This window comes from Netta rufina (genome assembly GCF_964035555.1).
Source record: "Netta rufina genome assembly, chromosome: 12".
NCBI lineage: Eukaryota > Metazoa > Chordata > Aves > Anseriformes > Anatidae > Netta > Netta rufina.
Window position 1 is genome coordinate 9,651,749 of NC_140135.1, and position 16,059 is coordinate 9,667,807.

The window sequence follows — 16,059 nt, forward strand, 5'->3', positions numbered from 1 at the left end:
CAGTCAAATCTCTCACTGAAATATTTCCTTACTATCTAATGACCTTGTTGACTTTTTATTTATTTATTTATTTATTAAGTTTGATTGTTACTTTCAGCAAGCTATCATTTGGAACAGTAAATAGCATTTAATACCCAGATTACATTTATTTCAGCAGTCAACTGCAGTTTAGCATTAAGTAATAATGGCAGGATACAAAACTATGTGAACACGTCAACATAAAACACCCCTTTCCATAGGAAAGGAAAGGTGTCTATGCGCCTGGAAATGGATCCTTGTGTCCAGCAACACAGTTTGCTAGGACTTAGACCTAGGACTGTAATATTGTTCGTGGCTTGTTCTGCTTTCATACAGCATCCCAGGACAGGAATCAAATTCCTGCAGCTTCATTACTTGTCCCACAACAGAAACCAAGGGTTACTCCTGATAAACGCTGCCTTTTTGACAAAGTCTACTAGACTGAGAAGCTAGCAGGCATTTAGTTCTGCATGTTTAGTGCTCTATATAGAATCAATAGTCAGATAACAATACTAAACTGAAAGAACAAAGAAATACACCAAATTTAGTTTACCTTTTTCTTGTGTTTATGGTCCTCAGAGTCTTTAGGTTAATCCGATAACAACCTATGCATATCTTCACTACGTGCTCTTTTCTTCTGCAAAATTTTCTTTATTTTTTTGTTTGCCCTTCGTAAAGGATTGACACATGGACTGCAACATATTAAAACAACAGCAGAAATTGGTTGACTTCCACAGAAAGGATTTAGAGAAGATCACCTAGATTTTAACTGCAAAATTTTACCTCTAGTGAAAAAAAAAAGTAAGATACAGCTGATTTCAGGGGCCATCACAAGATTTCATGAATAGAACTTACACTGAAAAGGCTAGGAAAAGCACTTTGATAAGTTTTTCCCATCTCTGACATTTTCTTCACGAATTTCAGTTGACCTGCTGATTCCTAACAATGCAATCATAACCAGAAAATTCTCAAGTAAGTAATCAACCAAAATCAAAAGCCAGCTTCCTACAGTTGTACCAGGAAGTTACAGCAGAAGAAAATGAAGAAAAGTAAAGTAAGAAAATAAATCTTACTCTGTTTTAAAAATCTACAAATATTACTCAAATACAGCATCAGTTAAGTGCACGTCTTTTCCTTCCCTTCTCTATCTTATAATACTCATCATGGCTTTTAGATGTTAATGAAAAAAGACTGACAAAACAGAGAAGGAAGATAGGATAATACAGTTACAGGCATAACAAAAACATCAGAGAATGTCTCAAGAAAAGAGCCATTGTGCTGATAACACACAAGAGGAACTGCCAGGGAATGGGCAAAAGTAGCTCATGTAGATCCTGCTTTCTGTATAAAAAATAACACTGAAAGGAGACAAAATACACAAGTTATCAGTGGAGATGTGTAAGTAACCCAGCCTGGATGATTTGGGAATTTACTGGTGCTGTGGCAAAGGGAGGAGTATTCAGAGTAACATTAGCCACGTAACTTTGCTATTGTAACTCAGGCTTGGAAAGAAAATTTTTTGCTCCCTTTAAAATTTTCACAGGAATTCTATGTTTCTATATATAGGTTCTGTTATCTTGGCCACATCTAGTCCTGGGCATCTCCAGACAAAGCCATCTCTAGTAACACAGCACCAATGCCTGCAAAGACCTTCCATGGATAGTCACCCCAGGTTAGAGTCTCTCTCTTTTGCCTCACTCTTTCTCCCCCTCTCGATACAAATTCCCATGGGAAACCTTGGAGTTTGCTCTACAAGCAGCCCAATGGAATTAATCAATCTCACATTTCATTAGCAAAAGCCCTCTCATTTCTTGATAATTCTAGAGAAAAATTTTTACTTTTGTGCATGCCCATTTCAGTACAATTTTTGCATTGTACTTAGGAGCCTCCCAACAATGACCATCCAGCATTGTTAATGAAAATAAAAGAATTTCCATTCAAACAAAAGATTTTACGCTCTTTAACTAAATCGTTTTCAAAGCCATATCTTCTATCACCCTAAAACTGATAAAACCTGATCAAAGTTACTGTGTTATAGGACTGCTTCTTTCCTGGAACTCAAATATATGATGTTGGAAATTAAAACCATTTAGCATCTGGTTAATCACCACATTAAAAGAAACAAACAACAAAACAATAAACAAGTCATAGCAGAACAGCAATATTCCTAGTTTCACTGGCTATGAAAAAACACAGAAATCATCATTTAAACATTAATGTGAATTCTCTCAAAACAAATATGTATTAATTTGTTTTCCAGAAAATTTATGATAATTTCATGTTAATTCTTTGCCTCTCATTTTCAGAGTCGCTGATGACTCAGTGTAGCTATCTGTATGCTGAACATCAGCTGTTGAGCACAGGGTAAGATGTAACGTGGAGATTTTCACAGCAGGCTTTGTCTAAATGTGGAACTCCATAGCAAATAGCCATCTGCTAAGCAGCCGCATTAGTAAAGTCTGTGTGTGTGTGTACGTGCATGTACGTGATCCCACACAGCCTACTAACATCTCAGTAGAGCAAAAATGTAACACTTGGGGGTAAAAAACCTTCACAGAAAAAGACAACTCTGTCATATTAACCAAGCTATAGCATTAGCCATACAGTATGAACCACCACTTTAGGAAAGTAAAGCGGTGTTAATACATTCCATCTCAGTTTAAGGATTTTGATACTGTGGAGTTTATGTTCTCCCCATTATTGCAAGAGTGTATATGCATGCCAAAACTCTTTGCAAAATCAAACACTGAACTGCTTGCATAGTACATATGGGCTGTAATGTGTCCTACACATCAAGGAAAAAAAAAGACAACCAGCACCACCTCACTGCATGTTGGCAGCGTTCACTCACACATTCATCAAACATTCACTCACTTTTATCTGAAGTACACTCCTGGCCCATCTCTCCTTGCTAAGGCCTACTACTTTGTCCCTCCATCACGTTCCTCCAACTTACTGCATCGTTCTGTGTTAAACCCACACAGAAACACATTTCTACTTCTTGTTGCTTTTTCTCATCATTTTCTTCCCTATTATCTTTCAGATAATTAATTCCTGTATGTACATGTCACTCCCTCTGTAGCAGTCAATTGCATCTCCGACACAATGTCACTCTTGAAGAAGTATCTTAGAAGACAGTGTTAAGGACAATTTCTATCTCTTTTTTCCCCTGTAGTTTAGAGAGCAGGCAAGTGGCAGGAATTTCTCATTTGTTTCTGTTTAAATTTATGGTATGATGTAAGATGAACTTTTCCTCAGATCCTTCCTCCTTTTTTATTTTAACTGATGTTCTTGGGTTTAGGTAGCACGGGATATAGTGACATAAACAGCCCTATGACTTTCTTTGCTCTTCGATCTCATTTGCCACCTTTTTTGCTTGGTAGTTGGTGTTCCCTTCCTGCCAAAGAGATGAATGACTGAGTGAGAGGGAGAGAGTGTATAGAAAATTGGAGAAGAAAGGGAGCAAAAGCCTACCCTTCCGTACCTCGGCACACCTGCCCAGGCTGGGACCCTGCAGAAACTCAGGTTCAGGCCCCGCCCCACTCAGGCCTTGAAGTGGAAGCTCCTCTGGAAGCCTGTGGGCTGCATGCTCTCATGTCCTACATGAGGTTTCCCAGGCAAGGGAAGCAAGATCAAGTCCAAGTTCTTTATAACTGGATCTTTAGAAGGACTACCGGGACACTAGCACACTTCTTTTCCTCAATCCAAATCAACTATGCTTTATGTAGCTTCAGAATAGGATTTTTTTATATTGGCACGTTAGCTTCTTGCCTTTTTTCCCGCCATTTTTTTTTCTCTCCTCACTGGCTTTAAACATGTCAGTTGTCCATGTTTTCTGCCGTTAGAGGTGATATATCATACATTTGGTTTGGTCGTGCACTAATGCTTACCTCCTTTGCAAACAGACACAGCAACACAATGGTAGACACCCCAAAATAAAAAATCCTATTGCCCCAAGCACAAACAGTCGAAATGTCAGTTGCAGATCTGTAAAGTCAGAAGTTTGCATTAGTTATGAATCATTCCAAGATAATATATTGAAAGAGAGAGATAACAGAGATTAGCCTCTAAGACAGTCACGCATGTATTTCAGCCAGCAACAGAAAACAACAGGTCCTAGAAATGCATTGATATACATGCAGGAAATATCAACTCTTAAATTTGACCACCAGAGTTCAAGCAGCCCAACTATTTAATTAGTTCAGAAGCAACTGTTGAGTAACCCCAGGGTGTGCAAAATCAGAGTCCTTTATAGGACTACAAGGCTTCTTAAAAAATGGAGACCAAATCATACAAATTAATGCTATTTATTTCATTTCAAATCTTTTGTAGCATTTTCTAAAAGTCTCCTTTAATTCCTACTGAAATTCAAGACAAAACTCCCAAATAAGAACCATTCAAGTGTGTAGCCTGTAACCATCTAACAGAAATGCAACAGCCATGAGTCTAATGTCTGTTAAGTGCTCCTATTTTGTCAACAGATTGCTATGAGGCAAACAGCATGTGCTCCCAGGGCAGTAAATGTTTGTATTTTCTTTGGACATATGTTGTACATCCTGAAGCATTCAAGTAGCTAATTAATCTATGAACAAATAATTTGGTAAAATAGTCAGTCCTTGATGTTTACTTCCAAACAATAAAAGCTCAAGTGGAATGGGAAATCAAGCAGTCACAGCTGAATAAGAATATCCAATTTTACAATTTGCTTGAGTGTGTCTTAACTATGAGTAAACAACTACAATTTTCACTATATAGTTTTTCTTCTCACTGTAGTTAAGTGTCTTTTATACACAATATAAAAGCCCAGCTGAGGAATGATTATTAAAACATTTTTTTCCTTCAGTATGCTCCTACCAGATTTTGATGGCCTCACACTCAGTGGTACTTTCTTCTATCAAAAGTAGCATAATAGTTACAGCTGCCCTAGCATTGGAACATGGTGCTGTTCAACTACAGGAGAAATTTGAAAGTGTAGCCCTTATCTGTGCTTGTTTCTGGGCAAGTGCAAACAAGCAGAAAGAGAATTCTTAGGATTTCATATATTATAGAATCATTAAGGTTGTAAAAGATCTCCAAGATCATCTGGTCCAACCGTCCCCCTACCCCTAATATTACCCTCTAAACCATGTCCCTAAGTACCACACCCAACCTTTCGTTAAATACCCGCAAGGATGGTGACTCCGCCACCTCCTGGGCAACCTGCTCCAATGCCTAACTATTTTTTCTTTAGGAGAAAGAAATTTCTCTTAAAGATGAGAAAATAGAACAAAATAAAAGGAATTCCTATGTTGGAAAAATGAGATAACATTTATATCTGTTCTTATTAAAGCCTCTAACAAGTATGCAATGATCATTTGAATATTTTGACATTGTTTTGTCATTGTTCTTAACTGAAAAATGTAGGATGTGGGATGTGTCTAGTGTCAGGACAAGAAACAAAGGACAAATTAAATCACAAAATTCCATCTAAGCACAAGATGGACTTTTTATTTATTTTTAATTGTGAGGGTTCTAAAAGTACACACAGGAACAGGTTGCCCACAGGGGCTGTGGAGTCTCCATACTTGGATATATTCAGTGTTTGGGTAGACAAAATTAGAGGTTTCCTGGAAACCTGCTGTGGTTGACCTTCCTTGAGCGGGGCAGTTGTATGATCTTGATAGGTCTCTTCCAAACTCATCGATTGTGTCTAACAAGAGCCTCTAACTTTCCACATCTTTCAGTTTATTGAAGAAAATTCACAATGAAAAGTAACAGCAGTTTCTAAAAAGCTGTACAAACAGGAAAAAAATGACTAAAATTCAAGTTGGATTCAACCCTTTTAGTGAAGCAGAGTTTACCATGGAGTTATATGCAAAGGTGAATTTTCCAAGTATCGATTAGTGACAATTCCCCCGTGTTACGTCATCTACCAAAGACTGTCTCCCTCATCTTAGTTATTGCCCTTCAAAACAGTCTTTATTAAACAACCATCTAGCCTCCCCTTCAGCAGATTAGGTACATACAGTTCCTTCAACTTTTCTTCATAGCACTTTTATCAAGTCACTTTGGATTAAACTCCTCACACACCCTTTCCACAAATAAAGCCTTCACTCCGTTCTTTGTACTAACCTACATAGTTACATCTGTTTGTATTTCATCTTATGTTCTTTGCTTGTGTTGAGGTTGACAAACAATTCAGACAATTCTTTGTCAATGAATTGTTTTCTGCATTTATATGCAGAAATAAATGCTAGCTCACACTTACTTTGAAGAGATTTGTGACCTGAAAAACTGAAGGAAGAAACAAATGAAAATCACATAGTTTGACTAGAAGAAACATATGGCTATGAGGAAACAATTCACAGAAGTATACTTACTGTCTCTAAATGGGACATAACATGCCAGTTCATGTCTGTCTTTGGAAGGACAACATTTATTTTCCAAGCACTCAGTTCTGTTAATGCTTCCTCCTACAGCACAAGGAACCAAGGTGCCTTTTTCTTTGTGATGGCAGGCTTTAAAAGAATTAAATTGTGAGATTCCCTGTTCCAGGAACTATATGCAGGTAAAGGAAGGTTATAACTTTCATTCCCCTAGATGTTTTGAAAGAATAAGTCTGCTAGAAAAGTAGCATCATTGACTTTCATGGAAATTTGCTCACAGAAGTTAATCAGTCTTTATATTAAAACCAAGAGAAAAACTAAAATCATGTCATATGAGATCTTAAATAATTGGCTTTATTTCAGTAACAAACATTTACAAAACTGATTGTAAACTACATTGTGCCTTTTTTGTATTTAGGTTTGTAAAGCGGAAAGAAACTATGCTTTCTGGCTGGATTTTTTCTAATTTAAGAAAAAACACAAAGACATTAAAATACCCTGTGTTTTCTGAAGGGCTCAGAATACAATGTATTACAGCTAGCCATCTCTCTGGTTAGCACTAATTGCATTTTTCTAAAAGCAGCAGTTAGGAACAAAAATCTAATATATCCAGTCCAGTTATTGAACACAGCATACAATACTTAAAGTTTTCTATTTAATAATGGATTTATTAATAATCATGAGATCTTCTGTGGGAAAGGCTGTATTTTAAAACACTTAATAAACAATAACACCTGTAAAACTTGGTATTACAACTCTGATGTGACACCATCACAGAAGCTGCAAAACCCCATTTGCTTCCAACACCACTCCCAAGATTGGCTGCACTGTCAGTCGCACTTTTATCATAGACATCACTGGTAATCAGATTTAATTAAATGTGGGGTCAGGCACTTCAAAAGACCTGTATTTATTTAGGCCTAGTTAGTAACAACAGTGTGTCTTCATTGTTATTACTAATCAGCTATATATAAAGTGAAGAATGGTATCTCTGCTGTCTATTTGTCCATGAAACAATTATGGAGTCAGGCTTGACTTTATTTTTGTACATGCCAAGCTCTCTGTAATCATGGATTTCATCTTTTTTGGTGATATTAATGAATACATTCTGTTTTGATCTCCTTCTCAATAATTTTCTCAAATAATGAAGGTCTCGTTAATAACTTCAGCAGTCCAAAAGGTGAGCTGTTCAGCCTAAGCTAACGGCCCTGATTTCTTCCTGAACCAGAAGTGGAAGAGACTATTACCGAGTAAAATCCATCTCCCACTTAGGACATACAGAACATTTAGTCTCATGTTTATACAAGGAGAAAAAAAAGTAGTTCACATTGGATGCAACACGGGTAGGGAAGGTGAATGTTCCAAAGTGCACAACATTGATGATGAACGGATTTTACAGGCAATGCAATGGAAGCAAATTTATGATCATCCCGAAGGGGCATTTAATAATATTTTTTGATGAGACCTAGTGAGTTTTACAGTGTCAAACTGGGGGTTTTAAAAACACTAAATGGTGATAGGTAAGGGGGTGGAAGCGAGTCAGCAGTAGAGGAAGAGGGAAGCAGTGCTGCAATGACAAAGTGGCACTTACTCACTGGCCTGAAGAAATTTAATATAGCTTCAGATGCACCTTTCAGTTTCATTTTAAGTTTGCTGGGCACCACTTCACTTTTTTCTAAAACTTGATGAGTTGGTGATGTAAAACCTGAAAGCTCATAATGATTAGCTCATTACCATCAAAATATCCATAATTAATTAAATGGAATGACATTTTCATACTGATTATCTTTCATTATGAAGGCATTTATAGTCATTATGAATTGTGACTACTGATGGCTAGCAAGGTTAAGCATAGATGTCTTTTTGTTGTAGTCAATTATATTACTTCAAATTGCTTTATGAACCACAATGAGTAAAGAACTAAAGCTGTGAAATTTAAATTAAGGAATCAATTCATGTGGAAATTGTCAAGAGAAAAAGCACTACTGTTCAGATGGAAGGTGCAGGTTACGGGAAAATTCTGTGTTACAGCTGTAGATGTATTTCTTTCATGTATGCAAGCAGAACTTCTGGCCTTTAGATCAAGATCAGATCCCAACCAAAACACAGGAAAAGAAACACATTATAGATGGCAGCTTTGTCAGGTACAACCAAACGTGCATCTATCCCAGTATCTTGTCTCAGGTAGTGGTGGGTGCATAGAAAGGAGCAAAACATCCATGAATATAACACTACTGGAATATTTTCCTAAACTAGTGATTTATTGCCGTGGGACTTCTCAATTGTCTTTCATCTACACTAGTCTCAAGAATGTATCATCTGTAAGCCTTGTTGTGTCACTCTACCTCTTTTTCATTAAAGAACAAGTGCAAATCACAGTGGGACTCCCTGGCATTCAACCCTTCCACAATGCAGAAAAAAACCTCAGAAATCCTATTTTCTTGCCTTTTTCTTATAGGGGAAACTTAGCCAAAGGAACTCTCTTTAATAGTTTTCAGTGTTTGTCAGAGTTTATTAAAAGACATTTCATGATTTTATAGTTCCATGTGAACACGAGTGAGACCATGGCCTAACCGAAAGCTAGGGTATTCAAACAACTTCATTTTTTTGGGCAATGCTCCACCTGGGAGCAACAGGAACTCCAAGTGCATAAATACATTAGTTCTCCTGGAACAAAACTCGGTTTTTCAGTGCTATGTCTTCTCTACAGAAAAGCATTTGAATAGGCTGAACCAAATTCACATCAGAACAGGTACTCATATTAACGCATAACAGGAGTGTGACCAGCAAAGCTCACATTAGCAGTTACATCACTGTCTCCCCACCTGCTCCAGTGAAAAAAATTTATGTTTTTCAGTATTTTTCAATCACTGCAAGACAACAAAATTTGTAACTTTAATTCCTGCTAGGAAAATTACTTGCTTCTTCTATGAAAATGATTTTCTCCTTGCAAAACTCACTTGAATTGATGCTATGAAGCAGTATCAGTATCACATAATTCCGTGCTAGATGAACACCAATTACTTCTTGAAGCATTACTGTAATAAAACCAACAGTGATAAGGTATGTGAGTATGGGAAGAAACTTCTATCGCTCCTTTAACTTTGTATTTATAGATTAGAACAAACATGACAGTAGATTGCTGCACGGAGCAGACGGTCTGCTCCCCCTCCCCCTAATTAAGGAGGCAGCCAAACCCAGTAAAACATTTTGGCAACATTATTTTTGAGGAATTTAGGAGAGCTTAAAGGGATGTATCCTGTTAACAGACTAGCCAAAGAAGTATATAAGTACAACCTCTTAAGTGTCCCAGAGCTGGATACTTGACACCTTGAAGGAGCACTTTTAAAGTGAGTGTTTTAATCCAGGTATAGTGGACAGAATCAGGACTGAAGAATTGAAAGTTTTTGAAAGTTTTCAATAGAACTGTACTTTAGCTTACTGAGTTCTTTGGTCCTTCTAATGTCAAATAAAGATGCTTTGGATAAAAAAACATTTTGAAAAGTTGGTCCAAAAAGGATATTATGGATAAAAATACTTTTAAAAATCCCTGAGTCATTCATAGCAATTTAACAGCAGGTTTAAGTTGGGTTTTACACCTCCAACCACCCCCTGAAAACTGCTTTGCCAGATGCTATATTTCACTTTGCCTGCTGCTTCTATTCTAAAAGGATCTTTTTCAATTATTACAACATATATTAAGAGCTTAAACTAGACATTATTTTCTTAGCATTGGTAAAGGTGCACAACCCAATTTTCTTAAGTGTTGTACAGAGAAAAGATTGTATTTTGTACAGGTATTGTCCTTTGAAGGATCTGTTCTCTCTGCACCCCTGCTGCTAAATGAGCAAAGCTTTCCTGCAACTCAAATGCGCCTGTTTCATGGAGTAATATACAAATACATTCTCTGTCCCAAGGAGAAACTTCACTTTGGCAGGTAAGCACAAAATTCTCTAAGAAGGCAGGAATCACATTTTTCAAGACACCTATTAAAATCTAACGCCATTCCGGACAAATTGGGAGGAGTGAAACATTTCCTGGGAACAGGAGAAACAAAGAAGCTATGCACAAGTCTATCCCTGCCCCTTACATGCTTCTTTCCATACCTTCTCTGTTACTGTTGGAACAGGCAGATCACAGCTACCCTGAGTACAGCAACCCCAGGCATGTTACGCAGGACAGCATGGAAGCAAGGCTCATCACAATGGGCTGCCCGTCCCTTATGACGTAGCTCAGAACAGATGTGTAACTGCATCTACCTGCTGCGTGAGGGACCAGAAAAAAAGTTGCATATGCAGTTTGAAAGAGTCAGCCTTCCACCGAGAAGACTGTTAAATGTCTCAGTCTTTAATTCACTAAGTTAAGGCCACATCTGTGTTATTAACAATATGCAATGCAGAAACATGGCCTAATAGACAGTAGTGCAGACCAGCTAATAGATACCTCAAGCCATCAAAATACACTCCTCAAAACAAAGTTTGGGCAGAGTGCCCAAGTCAGATTTCTGAATAATTCAAATAAACTCATTATATAACAAGATTTTCCCATGAATTCATCAAGTCTCTCTATGTTTGAAGCAAAAGTAAAGTCTAACCTCAACCTTCTTTTTTCTTAGAAATGTCCACTCCTTTTATTAATGTGGTGTTCTTTGAATAGGTTAGGAACATTAAAAAAAAAAAGACAGAAACCTAAGTAAATGTTGACCATCATCTCATCTTACCCACCATTTTTTGGCATTTTAGTTAATTGAGTATTGAGTTTAAAGGGTATTTTTTTTTTAAACCTGCATTTGTAGGCAGCATTAGCTTTCTAATATAAACATACAGCATCCTCTGTTTCTTTCATTCTGCACACACTACACACAACCACTCCCAATACAAATGAGGAGACACTTTGAAACATCTAATAGGGAACAAACATTCTTCACTTTCTGAAGCATTTGATTCCACATGCAATTGTGATTTTCTGCATTGATTTCTTTCATGGAACACTACATATATGATATGATGCATTTATGATGTACAAATAGGAGACTCTGATTCAGACTGCTAGAACCCGAGAAAATTGCCCACACATTTTATGTTGACTGCTTCATTGATTTTTGTTTTTATTAAATTCAGGGCTGTTGATTCTTCTTGTTGTAACTGTAGTCTGTACCTAAGACTCAAGCCAAATCCACCAGCCAAAAAAAGGTCATCTAACATGCCATATGACCCCAACCTTATTATACTATCTCTGCAATGGTCAAGTTCCTCATCATTTATAGAGACTACATCCATGGGATGCTTTTTGTTTAAGTTAACTGTTTTTATTGTAAATCAGTTTTTTATTCAGGGAAAAAAAAAAAAGTCATGTCGTTTTGTACCCTCAGTAGAAACACAAGGCTTTTATCTATTTTTTGTTTTTATGATGCATTTTCATACAGCAGTAAAATTACTACTTTTGAAATTCTTTACAATAGGCAAACAAAAGGAAAAAAAACAGTAACAACTAGTTTACTCATAGTTTAGTAGCAATTATCGCCATCAGGAACTGCTCAAGATCAATGGTCTCCATAATACGCAAGCAGGAGTGACAGACAAGGGATACATATGAAAAAAGATTGTTAGGAGCAGAAAAATGTCTGTCCCCTGATGTGGGCACAAGATCCACAGGCTGCTGCTGAAAGACTAATACTTCTGGAGTCAAAAGTTGATGCAGTAAAGTCTAACCCTTTCAGCAGTAAATACAGTATAAAAATGTCACATGAAAGCTAAACTGCAAATAATTAAGTCTAGCAAAACTCTTGCAAGGAGAATCCTGCAGATCAAACTGGAATCTGTTCAGAGCATTTAGCTCTGAAGAACTCATGTCAGCTTTCATATAAAATTGCATTAACTTGAAGGTATTAGAATTCTTCCAGCCATTGTGATTTTCATGGATGTGAATATAGCCAGAGAAGGCTGTTTGACCAGCATCTTTTAAGATGAAAGCTTAAGTACAGTTATGTTCAAGTGGATGATAAGTTCATTACATGCTACTGCAAAAACCTACATCTGGTAATAGAACCACTATTAAAATACACACACGCTGGTCTTCCATTACAGCTGCTACTGTTTTGAGAAAGTCTTCAACAATACACAGGATGATAAAAAAATTAAAAATCTTGCAGATTAATACAGGATGCCACTTACCAGAACCATAAAGAAGGGTTCTTGTAGTGACTGAGGAATATTCACTGGAAGCTAATCTATTCCTTTTTAATATTCAATACTGAAGAGTTTGAAGAAAAAAAAAGTTCAACTCAGGAAGTTACCTTTCTTATTAAGCACTCCTACAAAGAATGCAGAGTGTACAGTCGATATCATACTTGGACTATTAAATTTGTTTCTGGCTTGTTGAAAGAAACAAGCATTGAACACGTTTGATTTTAGAGACAGCAAATAGCAGAAATATAATTTATAGCTAGGCCATTAAAAGTTTCTGTACACAAGAACTAAACTGATTTGATTGTTGAACTCATGAATGCTCATCATCAGAAAAACAAAACAAATGAACAAAAAAACATTTCAAACAACCTATATAAGTAGAGGTCTTTTCTTGACAAGATTTTATACCAACTCTGAAAAGTTACCATCATTAACATAAATGCATTCAGTAAAGAAAGAAAACACTTTCTATTTCCATAAGCATCTGTTAATTTATAGGCTTTGATGTTAACCCTACTGAATTTAAACTCTGGCATCATTCACAAATACCTCTCATTCTTTTTAAAGAACTTTATTTTTTAAAATAACTTTAATTCATTAGACCATACTTTATAAGTTACCAATAGGACGGACCTGAACTCAAGCATCAGACATCGGTTGCACTTTCAAGTTTTTTAAACAACACATGATTTTTCAAAATAAAACTGTACATTTAGATTCACAGTTTAATTTGTTGAAATTTAATAACATTTAAAAAACACTGGAATTTGAATTGAAAGGGATACATGTTAAGCACACAAATACTGAAAGGTCATAATCCCAAAATGCACTTGAGAATGGAATGCAACTAATTAGTCAAGACTGTAGTAGTTTAGTAATTTCACATTTAACCTAGTTAGCACCTTAGTAAACTCAACCACTGAATGTAAGAAATATAGTGCATATAATGTGACAACTCAACAGGTATTGTACCATTTCATAATGAGATTGTTTCTTGAGCATTATGTGCCATATTTTTTGAAAATTGGTAATATTTTAAGAAGTTTTCTAAAACGTATAAGTAACAATGACTACAGTTAAAGTCTAAACAGAAATATTTTCTCTACTTGTTTTGAGATTTTTAAAGCAATCATTTATAAGGATTGCATCAACATCAGTTAGCAGAGGAAGATCAAACTTTATTGAAACTGCTTGCATACAAAATATATTGCACTATAACCAAACAAATGTCAACATAAAATCCAATCTGTTGTAGCTAATATGTACAGAGAATATTGCCCAAGAGCAGTTACATTACAAGGTCAGTCTACCTTGGTTAATTATCTACAGTATTTTAAACCAAACAGCTTACAGATGATGTGTGCAAGGTACCAATTTCTGTTTTCAAATACTATACATTCCCAAAATAAATAACTAGAAATCAACATTAATGTTTGGCAATACTTTTTAAGACATTTTTATATTTGTTAAATCATGTGCAGTTTGTTGCCGTTTTTAGTATGCTCACCTGTATGCAAGGAAAACAAAGAATGAAGAAAGCAAAAGAAACAAAACTCACAAAATACATCAGAGGCAAGGTCAAGTTTGTACAATTCTGTACACAATCAGTGGCTCTCCTTCTGGAGTAATTTGAATAAAATGGATTAAAATGGAGGTCCTTATACAGCTTTGCCCAGTGAGTTTAATGCATGATCAAAAATAAAAGAAAGCACAGCTCCTCCCACCGCTTCCCACCCTTCCCTGGTGTATGACTGTACTTTAGATCAAATTCTGCATTGCCTTCCAATGGGCTGGTAATTCAGACCTTGTACCTCAAAATAAGATGGATTTGTTCTACCCCCAGTATCTCCAGTTACTGCACCTGAACTTTTCAGAGTGGTGATTTTCTTCCTACCTCTCCTGAAATAGTCCCCAGATTAAAACAGAAATTCAAAAACTTTTGGGACGATGAAGAACATTAGCGCTTTAGACTGGTCATCCGGCCAAATAGCAGGCACACATTACTAGCTTGTGAACGAGTTACATTTGTTCCCTCAGTAACAACGAGTTTTTTAGTTTTCCACAATGGAAAGGTTTTTTTTTTTTCTTTTTTTTTAAAAAAAAAATCTGTACTGCCTACAAAGAAAAAAGTTACACCCCTTTTTCAATAACACTATTTGCCAAATCTTCAGTGCAAAATTTCCTATTCTTATAACTGCCTAACCCAATGCTTATGTAAGGAAAAAATTATGGAAAGCATGCACTTGTCTATAAAGTACTAACGTCTGACAAGGATTGCTACATATATTTTACATTTAGTGTTACCAACTCATCTTCCCTGATTTCTGCATCCAAATATAATATTCCTACCTGCCAAGATATAAAAAAGGCACAGATCATACAACTTTTTTGCTAATGAAAATGACAATTGTTACATCACACATTTTTCAGGGTCCACTAAAATACTGAAAAAGGTGGACCAGAATGTGAACTGACACAGGACATAAAACGACATAGCATTTCATGAAGAACTTGTAAGTTAGATTGAAAACAGAAGCCAATTTGATTACTGCAAACACTATTTATTCTGAAAATTGAAATTGAGCAGTGATTTTGACCCGATGCGTTAAAATGGTACAACTGAACAGAAAGTTTACCAATGCACAGCTCAGTATTTTTAAAACAAACAAAAAGATTCTTTCATTGTTTGAAGTGCAATATGTACTTGAAAGCGATTTTCGGAAATTCAGATATTTTTATGCAAATATTTGAATAACTTCTTATTCTGAAAACAACTGCATACTGTTGATGTTAAAAAAGGCTAACAGAGAACATATGTTCATTTCATGCCCTGCGCCATCTTGCCTACTATTTGTCTTTGGCCTAACAAGTTTCTCTAATGTGGAATAGGAATTACTGAAACAGTATAGGAAATATGACTTTAGAATTATGCAGTTTAGGGTACTCCGTTCACCAACGGCTGTTGACCATCTGCGCTGTCCGCTTTCTCTTTCTTCTGATTACGTTCTTTACCCGTGCGCAGCCGACTACCTTCATTGGAGGTATTCTGTAATGTTTTAGTGTGGACACTCCTTTCATTATTGCAGTCAATTCTGATCTGGAACAAGTCAGAGTTATATAAAGCATTCTCCTCCTTTCATCCACCCCTTACGCGTTCATTACCTTTGCAGCCTGGGAGGAGTGCTGTTTATTAAATCGTCAGAAGACACAAAATAGTAACACACCCTTAAGGCTCCGTTAAAGGTAACTAGCTAAAATGGAGCATGGCTGATTCTTTTTCTGTTTGAAAATGCCACATACTTTTGGCCATAAAAGAACAAATCTCCACAAACACTCCAGTCTGCCTAGTCTTGGAAAGCTCTGCTCCCTCACCAAAGCAAAAACATACTATATTTGTGCAAGAGCAAGAGTACATGGAACTCTGAAACATCATTTCACTTTTACTTCAAGTTTCTAGTTGTTGTATGGAAATATTAATTTTTGAAAAA

General features: G+C 36.3%; 2 protein-coding genes across 5 annotated transcripts in view; both read right to left on the reverse strand.

The window, feature by feature from the left end:
* Positions 1-607: 607 nt before the first annotated feature.
* FMR1NB (FMR1 neighbor) lies at positions 608-9,419 on the reverse strand (the record flags this gene model as incomplete). The annotated part of the gene is made up of 5 exons (XM_084294259.1): positions 608-710; positions 3,909-4,005; positions 6,378-6,515; positions 7,975-8,088; positions 9,344-9,419. The coding sequence occupies 5 exons, from the start codon at positions 9,417-9,419 to the stop codon at positions 608-610; spliced, it is 528 nt and encodes a 175-aa protein (XP_084150385.1).
* A 3,759-nt stretch (positions 9,420-13,178) lies between these two features.
* Positions 13,179-16,059, reverse strand: part of FMR1 (fragile X messenger ribonucleoprotein 1) — a 31,479-nt gene continuing 28,598 nt past the window's right edge. For 2 of the 4 annotated variants that reach the window (XM_084293950.1, XM_084293949.1), the window contains exon 15: positions 13,179-15,668. In XM_084293950.1, the coding sequence (XP_084150076.1) occupies positions 15,507-15,668 (162 nt within the window). In that variant the 3' untranslated portion in view covers positions 13,179-15,506. The remainder of the gene's footprint in view (positions 15,669-16,059) is intronic. The other 2 variants (XM_084293951.1, XM_084293952.1) reach the window with 2 other exon arrangements.